This window comes from Juglans microcarpa x Juglans regia, chromosome 4D, assembly GCF_004785595.1.
Source record: "Juglans microcarpa x Juglans regia isolate MS1-56 chromosome 4D, Jm3101_v1.0, whole genome shotgun sequence".
Taxonomy (NCBI): domain Eukaryota; kingdom Viridiplantae; phylum Streptophyta; class Magnoliopsida; order Fagales; family Juglandaceae; genus Juglans; species Juglans microcarpa x Juglans regia.
In genome coordinates, this window is record NC_054600.1 from 4,799,353 (window position 1) to 4,820,232 (window position 20,880).

General features: G+C 40.1%; 1 protein-coding gene and 1 pseudogene across 1 annotated transcript; one reads left to right on the top strand and one right to left on the bottom strand.

Moving 5' to 3' along the window:
* Positions 1 to 338: 338 nt before the first annotated feature.
* LOC121260858 (tRNA-dihydrouridine(20) synthase [NAD(P)+]-like) lies at positions 339 to 20,099 on the top strand. The gene is made up of 9 exons (XM_041162907.1): positions 339 to 480; positions 696 to 801; positions 11,840 to 11,978; positions 12,333 to 12,441; positions 12,557 to 12,693; positions 13,926 to 14,062; positions 18,169 to 18,275; positions 19,041 to 19,168; positions 19,974 to 20,099. The coding sequence occupies exons 1-9, from the start codon at positions 436 to 438 to the stop codon at positions 20,044 to 20,046; spliced, it is 981 nt and encodes a 326-aa protein (XP_041018841.1). The 5' UTR covers positions 339 to 435; the 3' UTR covers positions 20,047 to 20,099.
* Positions 819 to 3,830, bottom strand: LOC121260857 (annotated as a pseudogene).
* Positions 20,100 to 20,880: the final 781 nt, after the last annotated feature.

The window sequence follows — 20,880 nt, forward strand, 5'->3', positions numbered from 1 at the left end:
TAAGGCTAAAGTGAGTCCGCCACTGGACTTCCGGCATCTAATTGGGTTAAATCTCGAGTTTAATTTTTAATTGAACATGAGTCAAACTTCAATTTACTGAATTATAGTTTATGTTTACGAATATATATATATATATAAAATTTTAAACTTGTTTATAAATTACTTAATTTATAAAAAAAATGTAATTTTAGAGTCAAATTTCATCATTCCCGAGGATTTATCTAGAAGTCGTATTTATTTATCATTCTTAGTACAAGAGTTGGGCGGGTGTCTCTTTTGTCACCACTTGCTTAATTGGGCTGGATAACCTAAGTCCAGCCCACTGTTTCCCCCGACAATCTTGATCAGCCAGTAGTGGCAATTTCCATGCTGAACACGGACTCCTCTAAACTGGTCAAACCCGGGTCTTCGATCTGAGCTGCCCGCCCGGCGAAGATGGAGTACGAGAACAAGCTCGTCCTCGCTCCCATGGTTCGCGTTGTGAGTTTCCAAACTCTTGGAGTTTTACTTTGTCTAAACTTTTGTTCAAATCAATTTCTTCATTTATTGCCTTCATCATGGTTTTATTGGTCACAGTTACTCTTTCTCTTTGTCCGGTTACGGAGAAAACCTAGGAAACAGTTAGAGAAAGAAAATCTTGGTGTTCCGATTTTGAATGAGGAACTTATTGGGTTTGGTGGGATTTTTTTTCCTAGGGAACGCTACCGTTCAGATTACTAGCCGCTCAGTATGGTGCTGATATCACATACGGGGAAGAGATTATTGACCATAAATTAGTCAAATGCGAGCGAAGAGTGAATGGTACGGCACTATTCTTACAGTTAATATATTCGTGGCTTTGGTTTCAAGTAATCCTGATCCTGCTGCCGCAAAATATAGCTGTTAAACAATACAAGCTTTGTTTCTGGTTATTTGCTTTGACTGATTTTGTTCTGCTTCATTCCTTTGATTGTAGTTTTGTGATTATACTCGTACCATTAGAAGTAAAATTCATAATTTGCGGGTGTTTGATAGTGTAAGTTCAATAGTTTTGTGATTCAAATTTATTGCTTTTACATCTTAGGGCAGATATAAGGACAGTTGATCTGTAAAGAGCTAAGAATCATTTATTTGTTATTTGAGCCTAGTATCTTCCTTTTTTCTCCAAGAATGTTTCATTGAGATGTTGTTAAAGACCTAACCATTGATCCAAAAGCTCTAGGACTGTTGGATACTAATTTGGTTAAGCTTTTAACCCTCAGGATCATAACATTTCACCACGCTTCCGAATCCAGCATCCACGGCAGCCCACTCTATTGACACTGACCCGGTGGTAGCCTTTTCCCTTTTGACGGCTTCACTCATCTATCAATATTCAATGACTTGACACCATGCCCATATATAGTACCAAGACATTTTAATCCAGCCTATAGGTCGCTCCCTTCGTGACTTGAACTCATGACGTGGTCCCTGTTCTGATATCAATTGTTAAGATTCTGTAAAGAGCTTCTTTAGCTAGTAGACTATGGAGGATGAAGATGCAATAAAAATGGAAGGTCAAAACATCATAAATTGCATTGAAAAGAAAATTACAGGATAAAGGATTGTTCGAGGCAATCCACTTCCAGGAAGTTCCAGTGTTTACAAGATTCCAGAATGAATTCCTCTCTCACCTCACGCCCCCTTTTGGATTTCGCTCAACAGTCAACACCCACAACGTACAACCTCAACAGACCAAGACAACGATAAAATGACTAACGACATCAAAAGGAAAACAACAAACAAGTAAATAAAAGGCTTGCACAAAATGCACATCTTGATCCAAACAAACTGTTTCAACAACATAAAACGCCACATCTGATTAAACCTTTCCAAACGCCATCTTCATTTTCCCAGCTTCAAACGACACTGTACTGAGATTCGACTTCATCTTCAGTTCAACTCTTCTCATTTCAACCTTTGCACATCTTCCACTCAACCTAGTTAGGTTCCTAACATTCTCCCCCCTTAGAGCACCTTGCCCACAAGGTGCTGTTATTTCAACACTGCTTTTGTAGCTGAGATAAGTTTCTTGTCTTTAATGTTCTTGAATTGACCAACAACATAGTCATCGATGGCAGCACACTTCTTGATCCAACTCTTGTAGATAACCCTGAAGGCTTTGTTTTGGGGCAGCATTTCCTTGGAAATTTTCCATTGAACCACATGGTTAGGGAGGTGCATACACTTCTTGGTTTCCATGAGCTTACTTTCTGCAGCAGTTGAGTGAAAGCCAACCAAGAGTTTGGCACAATCCGTTATTTGCTCAGCAGAGTAGCCTGAGTAGTGCTTCAAGTTTCATTCCAAAAAGAATTCTTGTTGAGAGTGCAATGTGCAGCATAGACAGCTGCAGCGACAATCATTGATGGGCAGAACAAAGTGGTTGTTGGATAATGAATGAGACCCAATTCAGCTAGAAAAAGACCATATTCTCCATCTCCTGATCAGGTGCAATAGAAGCCTTGAGGTAACGAACCAGAAACACATACGGTGTAGGAATTGTCAAATACCACTCCAAATTCTCCAAAATTGATTTCTCCATGACAAGTATCTAATTACTTGTATAAGCATAGTCTGTTATGCAAACCAGGTTATAAACTTTTAGACAGTAACTTTCTTCGTAGTTACAGGCTAAGCGCATGGAACTTATGCCAGCTAATTGAAGTTCTCTCTTCGATATAATCTTCATGGAAAGATACCGGTCGATTAAATTTATGGTGAGGTAGAGGGTTTCAGGCATGAGTTCAAATCTTCTATGAACCTCAATCAGCCAGACAAGGAGAATAGCCCGCATCTTGAAATTGATTTCAGGCTGTGAGACCATGTAATCGTGCACTCAACTGTCATCTTCTGTGAGCTTGTAAAAGTTGTAGATGTCATCTACATATTCGACTGCTGCCAAATCGTTATTTTCATCTCCTGCATCGATATTCACAATCAGACTTTCCGGCTTAATCACAACTCCACAAGCAGCCTTGCTTTGAGCAGTGAGGATTGTAGTAAGGGTCTTGATTTCCTTCCTTGAGGACCTTTCTCTTGACTTTCTACCATTGAGAGGTTTAACCTTTTCATCTTCATCAAAACTAACCACAACTTTAGTCTCAGGTTTGGGCCTATCAATTGCTTGCTTTTGAGCTTCCTCAACCTTTTGAGGGCCGCTCTTTCTTTGAATAGCTACCTTATCATCCATAACTGGTACAACTGGGTTTTTGTTCTTCTCAGCTTTGGCTTGTGCATTTTTCAATAGTTGTGCGTGGAAACTCCTTGTAATGGGGCCTGAAATTTGCTTGCCATCCGCAATAGGAAACACATCTAGATTACCAATGTCTCCAAGAACTCTCTGATTCCTTCTTTGTCCTTGCTAATTATTCACATCAAACCCACTCTTCACTCCACACTCCAAATTCTTTTGCAGCACATCCTTCTCCCATTCATTTACACGCATAACATCCTTGCCACGAATATTAATTATAACAGCAACAACAGAACCATTGAAAATCAATTTGCAATCCTTGCGACTTCGAACCCACTCGAACACACCCAATGCCAAGTCACATATATACTAAACCCTTGAAAATCAATTTGCAAAATCCTAAACCCTTAAATATACTCAATACATCCAAAGACACCAATTCTGAGCTAGAACTCCTTTTTATTTCTATGCACGGTTCACACTCTTGAAGCAAGAGTTCACCCATTTTAGCAAAATCAAACTGTGTAAATAAGAGATGGGAGAGTTCGCTGGCCTTTGACACCACTTCTAATGGAAATTTTCACAAACAACTAAGGCACAATTGCTGCCCCTTTTGAGATGGTGAAGTGGTATGAGGGGAAGTGCCATATTTTTTTTTTTTGATGAGTAAAAAGAAATATATTAAGTCATGGAAATAGGCAGGGCCCGAGTACATATGGGGTATACAAAGAGCATAGATACAAGCTAAGAGTTGTGAAAAGCAGCATAAAGATCGTTGAGAGAAGTGCCATTCAGTATAATAGAAGAAGCCCAAAGTAATAAAGTATGAGAAAAAAGTCCTAAGCCCTTCCAATGAACGCTCCTTCTCCTCAAAACAGCTATTATTCCTTTCGTTCCAAGTGCACCACATTAGACAAAGAGGCACCATCTTCCAAATAACTGCGATCTGCCCCTTACCCTGGGTTCCTCTCCAACATGCCTATAGCTCTATCACCCTTCTAGGCATTACCCATGACATACCTAACCTTGTGAAGATGTCGTCCCATAAAACCTTAACTACTTCCACAATGAAGGAGTAGATGATCCGTTGACTCACTATTGTGTTTGCACATGAAGCACTAGTCTATTAGGTAGAGAGTCCGCACCGTCTCAGCTTATCAATAGTTAGAATACTCCTGTGGGGTGCTAGCCAAGCAAAAAAAGCCACTTTTAAGGGAACCTTAGTCCTCCATATGCACTTCCAGGGGAATGCATTGAAGGGGTGTGTCGATAATATCTTGTAAAAGGAATGCACTGAGAAGCTCTTGTTCCTTGAGGATGACCAAAGCAAACGATCTTCTCCGTCAATATGTAGATTTAGCGCATGTAACGTGCTGTAAAAATTGGCAATATCTCCCAGCTCCCAATCCTGCGCCGCTCTAGTGAATCTCACTAACCAATTTGAGGTGTCCAGATTGTCAGCAACTGTAGCTTACTTATTGAACGTAATCCTGAAAAGGGAGGGAAAAGTGCTCTTTAGAGCAACCTCGCCACACCAGGTGTCGTGCCAGAAACTGATTTGAATGCCATTGCCCACTGCAAACCTACAATTAGCAAGAAAATCTGCCCAGCCATTACGTATAAATTTCCACTCACCCACGCCATAGGTCCCTCTTACTTAATTGGAACACCAACCTCCCTGCATGCTCCCAAGGGCATCTCTTTCCCGGTGATACCGTCATAACATTTACCCAGTAGAGCCTTGTCGAAAGTTCTCAAGTTGAGATGCCCCAATCCACCGTTAGACAAAGGTGTACAAACCTTTTCCCACTTGATCAAATGGAATTTTTTCTCATCTTCCGAACTGCCCCATAGGAAATCACAAAAGGTCTTCTCCAATCTATGCGCCATACCTGCAGGTAAGGGGAATAAGGAAAGAAAATATGTGGGTAGATTAGAGCGTGTGCTCTTGATAAGAGTGACTCTGCCACCTTTGGACAAATAGAGATGCTTCCAACTCGCTAGTTTGCGCTCAATCTTCTCGACAATCCCATCCCACATTGTCTTGGATTTATGAGAGGCGCCCAGAGGGAGACCAAGATACTTCATAGGCAAGGATGACACCTTGTAGCCCAGAAAATCAGCCAATTCACTTAAAAGTTGTTTGGACTCAGAACTTACATCAACTCATTTCATCATTACAACTTTCTCAAATTCCCACACAAAATATAATAAACAATCTAACTTTTTCAAATTTCAAAATAATAATAATATTAAAAAATAATATTCTAACAATATTTTATTCAATTCATTTAAAACCATTTCAACTCATCTCTGAATCCAAACGGGGCTTTAGATTATCAACCACACCAACTTGTACAATTTCAGATTTCGTAAGATTGACCTTAAGGCTAGAGACGGCTTCAAAACAAAGCAAGAGAGCTCTTAGAGAGTGAATCAGATTAGGATCTGGCTCACAAAAAATCAGTGTGTCATCAGCGAAGAGAAGATGAGAGACTGAGAGATTACCATGAGTGGAGCCACCTACTGAGAAACCCGAGATGAAACTCCCATCCACCATTCTACTTAAGACATCCATTACCAAGATGAAAAGAAGAGGTGATAAAGGGTCTCCTTGCCTCAATTCCCGAGAACTATCAAAGAAGCCTTCAGAAGTGCCATTCACCAAAATAGAAAATCTGGTTGTAGTGATACAATGCTTCATCCATTGGCACCACCTTTCCCCAAAGCTGTACTTGCCAAGTATGTGCACCAAGAAGTCCCAGTTTACATGATCAAAAGCTTTCTCCATTTCCAACTTGCATAAAATACCTGGAATGCCGGCTTTGACTCGACTTTCCAAACATTCGTTAGCAATGAGGACCGATTCAAGTATTTGCCTCCCTTTTACAAAGGCGTTTTGGGATTTCGATATGATCTTCCCCATCACTGTGCTCATCCGCTGGGCTAGCACTTTGGAGATGATTTTATAGACCCCACTCACCAAGCTAACGGGGTGAAAGTCATGCACATCCACTGATCTTGCCCTTTTTGGAATAAGGGCGATAAATGTAGCATTGAAACTTCTCTCAAATTTCAAGAAAGAATGAAATTTGAGAAATACCTTCATATGTCCTCCTTGACAATGTCCTAGCTAGCTTGAAAGAAAGCCATTGTGAAACCGTCTGGGCCTAGGGCCTTGTCTTTTCCCATCCCTTTTAACACATTAAACACCTCCTCCTCTTCAAATAGCCTTTCCAACCACGCTGCGCTAGGAGAATCGATAGAATCAAAAGTCAGTCCATCTACCTTGGGCCGCCAGGGGTGTTGCTCTTTGTGGAGTTGGTCATAAAAGTGGACTATGTGCTCCTTTATGACTGCCCTGTCTGATATGATCCTCCTTTCGGAATGGAGAATCTCGATGGAGTTGGTTCTTCGATGAGAGTTAGCAACCCCATGGAAGAATTTAGTGTTCTTATCCCCTTCCTTCAACCTAAGGGCCCGAGATTTTTGTCTCCAGGATATCTCTTCCAAAAGTGTGATTTTCTCCAATTCAGCTACAACAACCATTTTCCTTTCCTTTTCATTATCCGTAAGGGCTCCAATCACCTCTTTGTCCTTGAATTGCTGCAATTCTTGAAAAAATTTATACCTTTGGTCATTTAGATTCCCAAAGACTTCCATGTTTCATGTCCTCAAGTCATTTTTCAAGGCTTTTAGTTTCCCGGCTAAAACAAAACTGGGGGTGCCCGAGATATGATAGGAGGACCACCAAGATTTAATTTTGTCCATGAACCCCTCCACCTTCAGCCACATTCTCAAATTTGAAATATCTCCGCCCCTCATGAAGACCCCTGCAGTCCAACAAAAGAGGAAAATGATCTGAGCAAAGCCTAGGGAGGCATTTCTGGCATAGAGTGGGGAAGTGTGTCTCCCAGGAAGGAGAGACAATAAATCTGTCCAGCCAAGACCATGCCCTCCCATTTAATCAAGTGTAGTCACCTGCCGCTAGTGATCAATCAAGTCCAGTTCAAGAAATAAGGCTGAAAAGTCAGCCATGGCTGATCTCGAGTTAGAACCCCCGACCTCTCACTCGAGAACCGAGTGATGTTGAAATCACCTCCAATGCACCATGGGCCCTCCCACCAGCTACACAAACCAGCAATCTCATCCCAAAGAAGCTTCCTGCTGTTGTCGTTATTAGGTCCATATACGCCTGCAAAACTCCACCCAAATCCATCCTCCAAAGTAGTGAAAGAACATGCAACCACAAACTCCCCAATAAACTCCTCCACCAAATCAACCACTCTCTTGTCCCACGTCACAATGATACTCCCTGATGTGCCCTTTGAAGCAAACTCCCTTTCTCTTGTCCCACTTTCTTGTCCCACATCACGAGAACCGAGTGATGTTGAAATCACCTCCAATGCACCATGGGCCCTCCCATCAGCTACACAAACCGGCAATCTCATCCCAAAGAAGCTTCTTGCTGTTGTCGTTATGAGATCCATATATGCTTGCAAAACTCCACCCAAATCTATCCTCCAAAGTAGTGAAAGAACATGCAACCACAAACTCCCCAATAAACTCGTCCACCAAATCAACCACTCTCTTGTCCCACATCACAATGATACCTCCTAATGCACCCTTTGAAGCAAGACTAGCCATCCCGCATACGCACAATTCCATAGGCTTCTTATAATTTTCCTGTTCACATACTTCAAGTTAGTCTCCTGCAAACAAATAATGTCTACCTTCCAATCCCAGATTAAGTTCTTCACTCTAAGGTGTTTGTTCGAGTCATTCAAACCCCGAACATTCCATGAAAGGATCTTGGGCTTCATGGATCGCTTAGGTTCGCCCTATCCATAATCCTCCCCCTACTAACACTTCCTTCCCTTGTTCTGCTGCAATGGCTGTGAATAGCATTGTCACTTGGTCCTTGAAACCAACACAGGAGATCCTTGCGCAATGCCGAATCTCTTCTATCTTCTATAATACCCAATTTGGCTGTGGATCAGACCGTAGTAAAGCTGGGTGCAGAGACTAGATAGGACTGGGATCATCCCCTACGTCCCCCATTTTAGCGAAAGGCACAATGTCTCCAGACCTAGTTGGAGATGAGACTTCCTCTTCTTCCTCCACTTCAGAACCAGTTTCTTCCTCTTCCTCAACTGAGCAAAGGACCTTGGAGATATCCATTGAGAGAAGACCCATGGGGACTACGGAAATGGGTTGGCCAGAGAGGGCAATGACCACTGGGTTGGTGGAGACTTCATCCTGAGCTGAGAGAGGGTCCAGGTTGCAACCCAAGGGCTCGACTGAGCATATCAGATGTTTTTGTGGCGGCATCGAGCCTCCGATGGCCTAAGATGCGGCGGCATCATTTTCCTCTCTAAACAATGGGACTTCATCCCGAGCCGTGAGAGGGTCCAGGTTGCAACCCAAGGGCTCGACTGAGCATATCAGTCGATTCTGAGGCGGCGTCAAACCTCTGATGGCCTGAGAAGAGGCGGCAATGTCATTATCCTCTCTAAACAGTGCTGTCGAAGTCGATGCTATTGCTGTTGTGCCCTTAAGCCGCGCATAGACGATACTGTTAGGAACGACGGGGTTCGACAACGATGTCTGTGTTGCCGGCGGGATTAGGGCACACGAGCTTGAGGGAGAGGCTCGGGCCCGAGAGGGGTCACAGGCTTGGTAGGCTTGAAGGCTCACAGGCCCAACCCATTGAGAACCTTGAGCATGCCTGATCCATGGGCCTCTACAGTTCCTGCGTAGGCCTGTTCTTGCATAGCCTTTCCAGGCCTGTTCCTGCGCGTGCCCATTTCTTTGTCCCATTAATGTGCCTAAGCCCCAGTCAACCTTCCTCATAAGAGCTGAAATCTCTTCTGATAGCCCTGACAAATGGCCTCTGACCTCCCATAGCACCCCTTCTACATCTCCTAACATATTACCTGTGATAGGGGCTCCCCTACCACCCATGTTAGTGATAGGTCTGTTGCACAGCTTTTCTCCCATAGCATGCTTCCTGTCAGCCATCGTGTCAGGGAAGTGCCATATTACCCCTCCCATCTTTGAGAGCATGCCGAACAACGATGGCATCAGGGACTGCTCGTTCACTGTGGGTTGCTGGGATTTCTTGGCCTCAAAAGATTTTTGAACAATGTTGAAAGCATCCATTGGAAGCATCGACGCCACCTGAAGCTTGAGCATTCTTGCATTTGCTGCAAGCAGCCCATCCGAGACACCAAGAAATTCCTTCTCGGGATTCTAGTGAACCAGAACGCCGAGGTTGGATAGCCTTTCTAACTCTGACTTTTGCACCAAAAATTTTCTGTACCAGTCGGAAGGAGATAGTTAGGTCTTCCCAAGTGGTTCGTTTGGATGATGAGGATGTTGCATCGGAGGAGGAGATGCTCAAGAGTAGATCTCCCATCAGCTCGGCCTTGGCGCCCAGAAGGTCATCCTCGACCCCTATTGGGCATTTGGTTTGGAGAGAGTTAAGACGATGTGGTTTTCCTATTATTTGGGTTGGTTCGGATATTAGAGGAGGCATATGGTGGTGATGAAGGATTCTTGGGTTAGGAATCAGATGTTCGGCTGAGGTTCTAAGGGGATGGAGTCGGTTTTGGTGGGTGTTGGGATCATCCTCGGCTGCTCTTTCTTCATTTTGCTTCGCACTAACCTGGTCTTGGAGATGAATCTTCTCTTCATCTTTTAAGTACTCCTCCGCAACCTGGTCTTCAGACACCACGAAGGATTCCTTTACTTGTTGCTTGAAACCCTTGTAATTTTCTTGTGTTCGGTTGACTAAATCCTTGAGCTGCATCATTGCTTCAAGAATCTTTTCCATCAACAACAAATTTTCTTGCTATTTCTTGAAGCTTGTCCCGTCGGCCATGAAGAATCGTAGGGCTCTAGATACCAATTGTTAAAGACTTAACCATTGATCCAAAAGCCCTAGGATTGTTGGATACTAATTTGGTTAAGCCTTTAACCCTCAGGATCATAATAGATGTTTAGGCTCCTTCTCTACTGCAGTTTACTCCGAGTCTGGTTCTCCTTCTTTTAATGCCATAGATGATAAAATAATAAGCTTTCAATGGTTAGACGTAAGAGAAATTGAGTTTATTTGCATATAGAGGATGATTTGTTACATTTTTAGGTTCTGTGCTTTTCAGTTAGAAGAAACCCTGGTTTCTGGTTGAACAGATCTCAGTTAGAAGAAACCCTAGATCTGATTCAACCAGAAGGATCAAGGCTTGTAACGGTATAAAAACCATTAAGATAACACAAAGTAGCATCTGCTTCCTCCTTTTTTCTTTTTTCTTTTTCCTCCCTTTTCTCTTTTACTTTTCTTTGAGTGGTTAATCTGAAGTTTATCTAGAAATTACTCATTTTATAGCAGAGCCAAATGTTAATTTTCTCTTATGGGTTTCCTATTTTGTTTTTGGCATTGAGCTCATTCAGGATTTAAATATTGAACCCAGTTTCATTTAGTCAACAAGTTAGCGGACTAGCAGGTTGATTGCAGATCTGGGCTCCTTAGTGGTTTCTTTAAAAAAAAAAAAAAAAAAAAAACTTTTGATGATAATCAACTTGCATGTAGAATTTGAGGTACTCTTCCATAGTGATTCAGTGTTATTTTCATGTTCGCTGAATTTAATAATGTTGTTTTCATGTTTGATGAATTTAATGAAGTTCCAAAGTATTTTATTCGTAGGGCTAATGATGGATTTTTAGGTTACCTGCTCAATAAGGTGCCAATATTGTAGACGAGGAGTAGAGTATTGATTAGGGACTAGTCAAGTCGTGAGTGCAGATTGATTATATGGTAAATTTGTCCTCTATGTTTAAGTTTAGTACAAAGAAGACGGGAATCAAGGGTTTGGAGTTGGGTGTTCGGGTAGAGTTTTAGTTCTACGGAAAACAAGGGGTTGGGGTTAGGTCTGGTGTTTTCTAGGCTTTTTGGGCCATTTTGGGCAAGGTGTTTTCTTGTATACATTCAGTGTACTTGGTTTCTCCTTTTGATGTATATAATATTTTTACTTATAAAAAAAAAAAAAGAAAAAAGATCAGTACAAAAATGCTGTGGGCACAGCTGATTGTACTGAATAGATGATGTATGTCATACGCTAGGTGAGGACTGACATAAAGATTTAAACAAACTTGCTGGCGAAGGAGAAATGAGGACTCTTTTTTTTATTGGCACCGGGTGTCTAATAGCAAAGTCCAGACTATTTCCAGGAGTGCATAGGGCCTCGACAAGGAGTTTTTTTACAAGTGCACGTCTAGTAATTCAAGGGGAAATTTCCCCAATCCAATGGCCCTAGAAATTGTTTGCACCCAAGAAGTTTTGAACCTTAGATCTGGAGGGAGCATACCACCAACACCACAGTTCTTACCACTTGAGCCAACTCCTAGGGGTTGAAGTGAGGTTTTTTAAATTTTAAATTTTATTTTTTATTGGCACTGGGTATTTGAGAACAAAGTTTTGACTAATCCTGGGGGTATCAATGCTGTTATTGGTCAACAAAAAGAATAAGTTTTTGATGGCAATCGTGGAAAGAAATGATTCAACCTATTTGTTGTGAACTTTTTTTTTTTTGTTGCTTTGGGAAACTCATTTGTCTCAATCTTGGTCAGAATGTGTTGGGTGTATTGATTTTGTCGAGAAGGGGACAGAGAATGTTGTTTTCCGTACATGCAACCAAGAAAGAAACCAGGTGGTATTTCAGATTGGCACTTCTGATGCTGTGAGAGCTCTCACTGCTGCTCAAATAGTGTAAGTTAATTGTTCCTTGCCTTTCTTTATCATGAGATTAGGATAATTTAACTGGAATAATTACTCACTTCTAAGCTTTTGTTTTTATAATTTTCGATAGAAAGTATTACTTGTATAACAAAGAACTTTTGGATAAAATTGTAAGATTTTAGTTCCATTTACATGTCTGCTATCTACCCTTTTGTTTCTTTAGGTCTATGTTTTACAAAGTACCTCTCCCCACTTTTAGCAGGTTCTCCATTTTTGTTTTCTGGGTCTGTACAGTGTATCTGTTGAAAAATCAAGTATGGATTGGCTTACCTTACCTTCATTCGTGTGATGAGTAAACTACTGACACAGTATTCCTTCTTGTAGCTGTAAAGATGTAGCAGCAGTGGATATCAATATGGGTTGCCCTAAGTCATTTTCCATTAGTGGGGGCATGGGTGCTGCACTATTGACTAAACCAGAGCTAATTCATGATGTATGCAATGGTTATCCTCTCAAAATGCTTTATTTCTCTTTCCTGTCTTTTCCCTCCCTTTCCTGTGAGCAACTTTTGTGGTTTTTCCTTGACCCTTGATTACTTTAAAAACAAGATTCTGACGACATTAAGGAGGAACTTGGAGATACCAGTTACATGTAAGATTAGACTTTTAAGATCACCTCAGGATACCGTAGAACTAGCGAGGCGAATTGAGAAAACTGGTGTTTCTGCTCTTGCTGTCCATGGCAGGTAAGTCTTTAATTTTCACTTTCTTTTTTGTCCTAGATCTCTATAATTTTCAGTAACCCTTCAAGGAGCATCCTAGTAGTTGAAGCGCAGGCTTAGGATAATCTGTAAACTCAAACATCCTGAGTCTTATTCCCTGCTAGGAGTTCCCCTGGACTACCTGATACATGGTTGTAGCAGATAGGGTTGTGTATTCATGGGGTTACTCGCCAGGAGTGGGTCCAAGGGGCCATGCCTTAGGGAGAGGTTCCACGTCTTAAAAAAAAAAAAAAAATGGTAGAAACCATTGGCTTTTACAGTCATGAAGGCTTTTATTATCATATCAACTTCCATGGTGTATCTTAACACTTCTATTTGTCAACACTAAAAGAAAGTAATAGAAACATGTAATCATATTCCTACTGGTATGTTTAGTTCAAGGGGGAAGAAAATGGAAGTGAGGGAGGGAGGAAATAATCCATTCATCTTTGCCCCGCCATTTTGATTCCTGGAAAAGGGAGAGAAATGATGCATGAGAGCTTCTTGTTTCTTATTTTTCCCCCGTGGATTTTTGTTCCAGTGGTGTCCACTGGATAGTTCCCTTCCTTCTTTCTTATAGTTTGACATCATGGAAAAGCAAAGTACAGAACAGAGGATACATATAGCCAACATTTTGGTCTAACTAGACAGAATGGGTCTTAACTGTGAATCGGGGAATGAGATGGACTAAGAGTGATTATGGAAGCTAAAAATGCTATGGGAAAAGGCTAGCAGTGGAAAAAAGGATGGTGTTGATGGCTGAAATTGTAAGTGTCTTAGGCCAGAGATAGACAAGGAGAGCTTAGTAGAATCCAGTAGTAGGTGAGGTAGCAGACCCTCAACTGTTGACTTGTTTAGCAGAACTCAAAATGAGGACATACTGAGGCTTCTAAAGTACTTTTGACAATGATGAGTGGTTGAGGGAAAAAGTTTTACTCAATAAAGTGAGGTTAAAGATAAGGCTTTTGAAGTGTCATCAATTGTAAAGGCAATTCTTTACAGAGCACCAACGTGTTCACATGTATAATGCTAAAGAGAGAAACATCCTGATAAACAAAAAGAACAATAATAAACTGTAGGATTGTAATTGCAATGTCAAGTGGGATTGTGAGCTTACCATTCTTTTAGAGTTTGGGACCTCTAGTAAACTTAAATATACAAAATTATCTTAATTGTTAAGTAAAAAAACTAATGTTTTCCTGTTCAATTACTTGCAGAAGGGTTGCTGATAGGCCCAGGGATCCAGCCAAGTGGGATGAAATTGCTGATGTCGTAGCAGCCTTATCCATTCCAGTTATAGCAAATGGCGATGTCTTCAAGTATGATGATTTTCAATGCATAAAAGATGCTACAGGTAGTTAAGAGATTCTCTAATTTATTGTAAATGATGTTACTTTATACTTATGTGAGGTGATGCCTTTGAGTATGATCATTTTCAGTGCATCAAAGATGCTACATGTAGTTGAGAGATTCTCAATTTTATTATTGAAAAGGATTTTTACTAGCAGTTGTAAATTCTAGTTAGATATTTCTCATGTATACTTCTTGTGTACTTGGGTCTTGTCTATTCTTATTGTAGTTTTTTTGAGAAGAAGAATAATCATTCTTATTAATTTCCAACAGAAATACTTATAAAAAAAAAAAAAAATTCCAATAGAAACGATTACAATATAAGTAATAGAGGAAGGCCACCAAATCAGGAAGTCAAATCAGCAAATCTCTAGGCTATAAAACAGGATACAGAAATATCTAAAATCTGAAATAATTATTTCAGATTTTATCTAAAATAGAACTTCCTAATTTATCTCCTAGAAATCCGACATATTTAAAAAAGAGCTTCCTAACTTATCTCCTAGAAATCCGACACTTATGAATAGAATACCTTGATTACCGATCAAATTTTTTTTTTATTGTAAAGGATGTTACTTGAATCCTAACTGATGCTGTTACAGTCTCTTTTTTTGCAAGTAAATATTTATTAATGATATCTGGTGCTGTTACCATCAGGCATTTAATGGACATATTTCTGATGGATTGGAGCTTATCTAAATAGGATTTCAAGAGACTATCTGAATCTAATTGATCCATTGTACATGGTGCAGAGATGCTGTTGTTGCCCTAATTGGTTTATTTTTCTGTCTTATTTTCATATCACTTTTTATCTGAAAGTGTAGGGAGGGCTACTTCATCTTGTCTGAGTTTGGTGTTTGGAGAATGTTGCCTCCGTTCAATCTGCATGCATTGTTCCAATCTTAAGTAGACAGATTCTTAAAGTCAATGGCCACCTCAACCTAGTGTTGCTTTATGTCTTCTCATATTAAGTGAGGATATCTGGTCTTTTATAATTCCAGCATCTTGAAGCAATAGGAAAGTGTGAGTGAAAACATAAGTGGTTTAGCAAAACAGTGGTGGTTATATCATACCCGCTACAACTCCCCCCCCCCCCCCTCCCAAATAAATAGGCATAGCTCATGTACACATGGAGTATACAAAAGAAAACGCTTAAATACATTCTAAAAATGCTAAATTAGAGATAAGAAATCATGTACACTATTTCCATTAAGGACAATGGCTGAAAACCATAGGAGTAAAGTATGTAGAAAAAAATTCTGAAGCTCCGCCATTGTTCGTTCCCTATCTTCAAAGCACCGTGCATTTCTTTCCATCCAAGTACACCACATAATGCACAACGGGATCATCTTCCATGCTGCTGCTACCTGGGAACAACCTTGTAGACCCTTCTAGCAAGCAAGCAGGTCAACCACCTTTGCCGGCATAACCCAAGCAACATCCACTCTACTAAATATCCCATTCCACAACTCTCTCGTCACCTCACAATGCAATAATAGATCTGATTCTCCATGTTTTTTGCACAAATAACATCAATCCATCACAATGAGGCCCCTCTTCTTTTAAGTTATCTGTGGTTAGAATTTTCCCAAGGGCAGCAGTCCACACAAAAAAAGCCACTTTGGAAGGTACGCGAGACCTCCAAATGCTTTTCCACGGGAAAGATACATTACCTTGTGATGCCAAAATTTTATAATATGTCTTGACCAAGAACTTCTTGCTGCCCCTGCACCTTTATTGTAACCTATCGCCTTGTGCCATTAATCTTCCTGAGGAGTATATCAAGCTGAAACATTCTGAAATGGTAGACAATTCCCAATCATGGTTATCCCGATTAGAGCCTTGGGCAAACACAAGCAGATCCGCCACCGAAGCCTCCCTATTAGCCGCAATGCTATGGAGAGCTGGGAAGGCCCGCTCCAGAGAGCGCTCTCTGCACCAAACATTCTATCAAAACCTGATTCTAGTGCCTTGTCCAACCACAAATCGGATATTGTTTTCAAAGCATTGCCATCCCCGCTTATATATCTCCACAAACCCCCCCGACTACATTAGTGCACCAACCCCCCAAACACCTCCATGTCTAGAGATCACAACTTCCTTCCACAATGACTCCCCTTCCAAGTGATTACTCCATAGCCATTTCCCCAATCGCGCTTTATTGAAAGTCCTCAAATTGCGCACACCCAATCCTCCACTTGAGACTGGGGAGCAAACTTTATTCCAATTAACAAGATGGAATTTGGGTTTCCTCCCCTAGACCACCCCACAAGAAAGCCCGAAATAGCTTCTCAATCAGATGCGCCACCCCCGCAGGCAACGGGAATAGAGGTAGGAAATAGGTCGGGAGGTTAAATAAAGTACTCGTGATCAATGTGAGTCGCCCTCGCTTCGATAGATACAACCGTTTCCACCCAAGCAACCGTTTCTCCACTTTCTCAATAACCCCTTCCCAGATGCCTCTAGCATTGAAAGTGGCCACCAAAGGAAGGCCCAAATATTTCATAGGCAGAAAAGACACTTCACACCCCAACATCTCTACTAGTATACTGATACGAGGCACCACACTCACCGCCACCATCTCAGATTTGCCCAGGTTTACCCTGAGTCCTGTCACGGCTTCGAAGCACAACAAAAGTGCTCGTATAGCTTGAATTTGGCCCAACTACGTTTCACAAAAGAGAATTGTATTATCTGCAAATAAAAGATGTGAGATCATGATAGAACCATTAGTACCATTGCCCACCAAAAACCCAGCTATAAAGCCACCCTCTACAGCTGCCTTCACCATCCGGCCAAGTGCCTCCATAACAATAACGAAAAGAAATGGAGACAACGGGTCCCCGTGCCACAATCCGCGAGAACTGTTAAAGAAACCCGCAAGAGTACCATTAACTAGCACTGAGAAATGAATAGTAGTTATGCAATGTCGAATCCATGAAATCCACCTATCACCAAAGCTACACCTCCCAAGTAAGTAAAGGAGAAAATCCCAATTTACATGATCATAGACTTTCTCCATATCAAGTTTGCATAGAATGCCTGATATTCCCTCATTTAACCTATGATCCAAACACTCATTGGCAATAAGAACTGAATCAAGTATCTGCCTCCCCCAAACAAAGGCATTTTGAGGTTTTGAAATAATTTGCTCCATTACCATGCTTAATCGATTAGCCAGAACCTCTGAAATAATTTTGTAGACCCCACTCACTAGGTTGATGGGGCGGAAGTCCTCAACTTCCATCACCCCATGTTTCTTTGGTATGAGGGCTATGAACGTCACATTGAGGCACTTTCTCAAACTTTTGGAAAGCATGGAATTCAAGAAAGACCTGCATAACATCACATTTCACAATCTCCCAACAATGTTGGAGAAACCCCATCGAAAACCCATCCGGCCCAAATGCTTTGTCTTTGGCCATGCTGCTAATGACATTATGCACCTCATCTTCTTCAAAAGGTCTTTGGCCACAAAAAATAAAACTTAAGAAAACTTGAGACCATCTTGGCTCTCCTTACACTTAATATTCTCTTTGTCCCTGATGATGGAATATGTGTTTAGTGGAAATTTATTAGCGAGAGTAGGCATGCATAATAATAGTGAAGAGACAGTCACTTTGGAGATACAAGAATAATGAAAAGAAATTATTTGCTTTCTGAATTCAATTTATTGTTGTGATTGTGGGCGAGTTTAGAGATTGTGGCCAGTAGGAACCCTGACTTATATGGAAGAAGGTATATTTTGAGGGTGTGGTGCATTGGCCAGTATATTTTTTTTTTGATAAGTAAAACATTGGCCAGTATATTAAGGTGTAGAGATGTCAATTTGAAGGAAAGGCAGGGATAAAGAGAGCATGTGGTATCATCAAAACCCTTCGGCCTAAAGATTGCAAATATGGGTTGTTGCTATCTGTCTTAGTGATTACTTATACCAGGAAAAAAGCTGTCTGTTTGAGGAATATTTCAAACTTTTATGTCTTGTATTCTTGGTATCTTTCTTCCCTTGTTATTGATTTTTTTTCCTTTAAGTTCATAAATTTTTATTGTTTTCTTGGTTATAATATTTATTAATAGATACAATTTCTAACTAATACTGGTTTTCTTTAGGTGCTTCATCGGTGATGGTTGCCAGAGGAGCTCTTTGGAATGCTTCAATTTTCTCTCCCCTAGGCAAAGTACCATGGGAAGATGTGAAAAGAGAATATATTAGGAAGGTAAATTTCTCATTGTGACATTTCTTGTTATACTTGAATGGGTTTAATTTGATGAAATTGATAATGTATTGATGATTCCTTTATATCATTTGTAGAATTGTTTTATCTTTTTGAATGCCTTAACACTCAACTCCTTCTATCTAGCCTTCTCAACTATGAGCTAACTATTTATCCTCAAAATTCATCTGTTTTCCTGCTTCAACTCTGATTGGTAAAGCGGTTGTAAGATGTAGAGGTTTGGATGGTGAGTTGAGATGAGATGAGATGAGATGAGATGAAAGTTTAATAAAATATTGTTAGAATATTATTTTTGTTTTGAGATTTGAAAAAGTTGAATTATTTATTGTATTTGTGTGGGAGTTTGGGAAAGTTGTAATAATTAGATAAGATGAGATGAGATGAGATGAGTTGAGAGGCTTTTTGCATCCAAACAACCCCTAAGAGAGATTGAAATAGCCTGATCCTACGCCAGATTAAGAGAGAGCTTACCCTTCTCTGGAACAACCCTGAATAGGTTATGATATATATATATATATATATATATATATATATGTTGATTTCTTTGTGTCATAAGTAGAGTTTCTCATTTTTTTGAGAGATTTGAAGAGAAATTTATTTCTTGAAAGGACGTTTACTTTTGGAGTATTCATTCTTAACTTAGTCTGTATTTATAGAAGTCATAATTGCCATGCAGAATAGAATTGCATTCTAGTAGGTCATGTTGAAGATTGGGTGGGCTAACTGGTTCTCCACATGTGATTTCAGAGCATCTTTTGGGATAATGACATTAAAAGCACAAAGCACACGTTGAAGGAAATGATCATGCATTATTCTTCCCTTGAACTCCCGGAGGGAAAAGCTGTGATCAAATCAGAATCCTTGGCAGATTTAGCGTAAGTTCAATATGTTAAGCGCCCAACAAAAACTACTTTCATTTTATTTGATGGGCACATATTCCATTGTCCAGGATTACTTTCGGCAGAAGTACCGAAGGGTTTGTGATAATCAATGGATTTAGAATATCCATTGTGCACCTTTGCCTTTTTGTTTTTACATGTATGTAATTTAAAACTCGTGGTGAAGATGTGCTCTTTGGCTTAGTTGATGGAACCATAGAATATATCATGTTTTTTGGTTTTCAATTACATTTTGTATGGAATTTCAAATTCTTGTGGTGAGGAAATGCTCTTTGGCTGAGTTGATGGAGCCTTACCAATACACCAAGTTTGTTGGCTTTAAACTCATTGAAATCTGATGTACCTCAAATGTTGATATTATAGTTTTTATACACTTTTTCTTGACTTCAACCCAATTTTTAGTACCTGACCTTGATAGTTGTTTAGATGCCACAGCTGTAAGATATGTGCTTTGTGTGGTTGCAAAGTAATATGAAGACCATTAACAAGCAAGGATCAAATAAAGCATGAATAGATCAAAAGATATGCAGCATAACTTATATAAAAAAAAATGATATGCTGCATAAGCATATGAAAATCCCAACAAATTGAGGTATTGTGAAAGGACCAAGACATATAAGAACATGTAATACCTCAAAAATCTAGTTCTTTTATTCTATTATATCGAAAAATGATTTATGGATAGTGAAGATTCCTGCAAATAAGAACTTCAATTAACTTGCATTGCATTTGTTCTTTTGATCTTTATTTGGGAGCTGATGTTGTTTTTTTGATCCTTCAGGAAACTTTATGGGGTGGCGAGCTACTATCAGTTTGTCAATGAAAATAGATTCTTGGTCAATGGGATTAGATGAATTTTTGTGGTTTTTTTCAAGAGTTTTTTCTGTCGACAAAATGAAGACAAGCACGTGAGTTTGGCATTTTTTTTTCCATTGTATCTAGACATTCTTATCTAGATCATACCCACTGAAGTTACCTAGGCATATTTCTTCTAGTTCATTTTATCTAGGTAAAATTGGAACTCAACAAATAATGGCCACAATCCCAAAAATGACAAATTGAGTCTCTTGTTCTAAATTCTATTGCAATATTAGCTGGAGTAAGCCAATCAACTTAACCACACCCAAAACCCGGTAATATAGTTACATGTGATCGGATTGGAACATATATTCCCTCTTTAGTTTAGATATTTTTTTCATGAACATGTTTGTTGTTCTGAAATTGTAGCATTCACTTTTGAATGTTTGGAATTTTCCTTCAGTTCCTTGACCCCATTTCATTTATGCTAGAAGTCCATCATTTCTTGCTGTAGCTCGTTACTTCGGCACCTTTCTGTATTTAAGAAAAGAAGATGTGTTCTTATGCAGATAATCATACACTATTCTTTGGAAAGTACCTCTCCTGTGTTCAGGTCTGAAGCAGGAAAACAATGCAGCTTCAATTAACCAAAGCTGATGGGGGTTCGTCTAATACCTGGGGCCCTGCAGCCAAACATGGGTTGTTGCCTGTTGGGGCATCTACTTCTGAATTCTTCAAAAATTGCTGGGCATCTACAACGAAGATTTTGCTTAAATTTTGATCCTTAATATTCAAGGATGTTGGGGTTATGGTATACCTTATTGAAGCAATTAAGGGCTTTGTAGCTTGAGATAAAGATCTAATATCAGTGTGTCACATTTGGGGAAAGT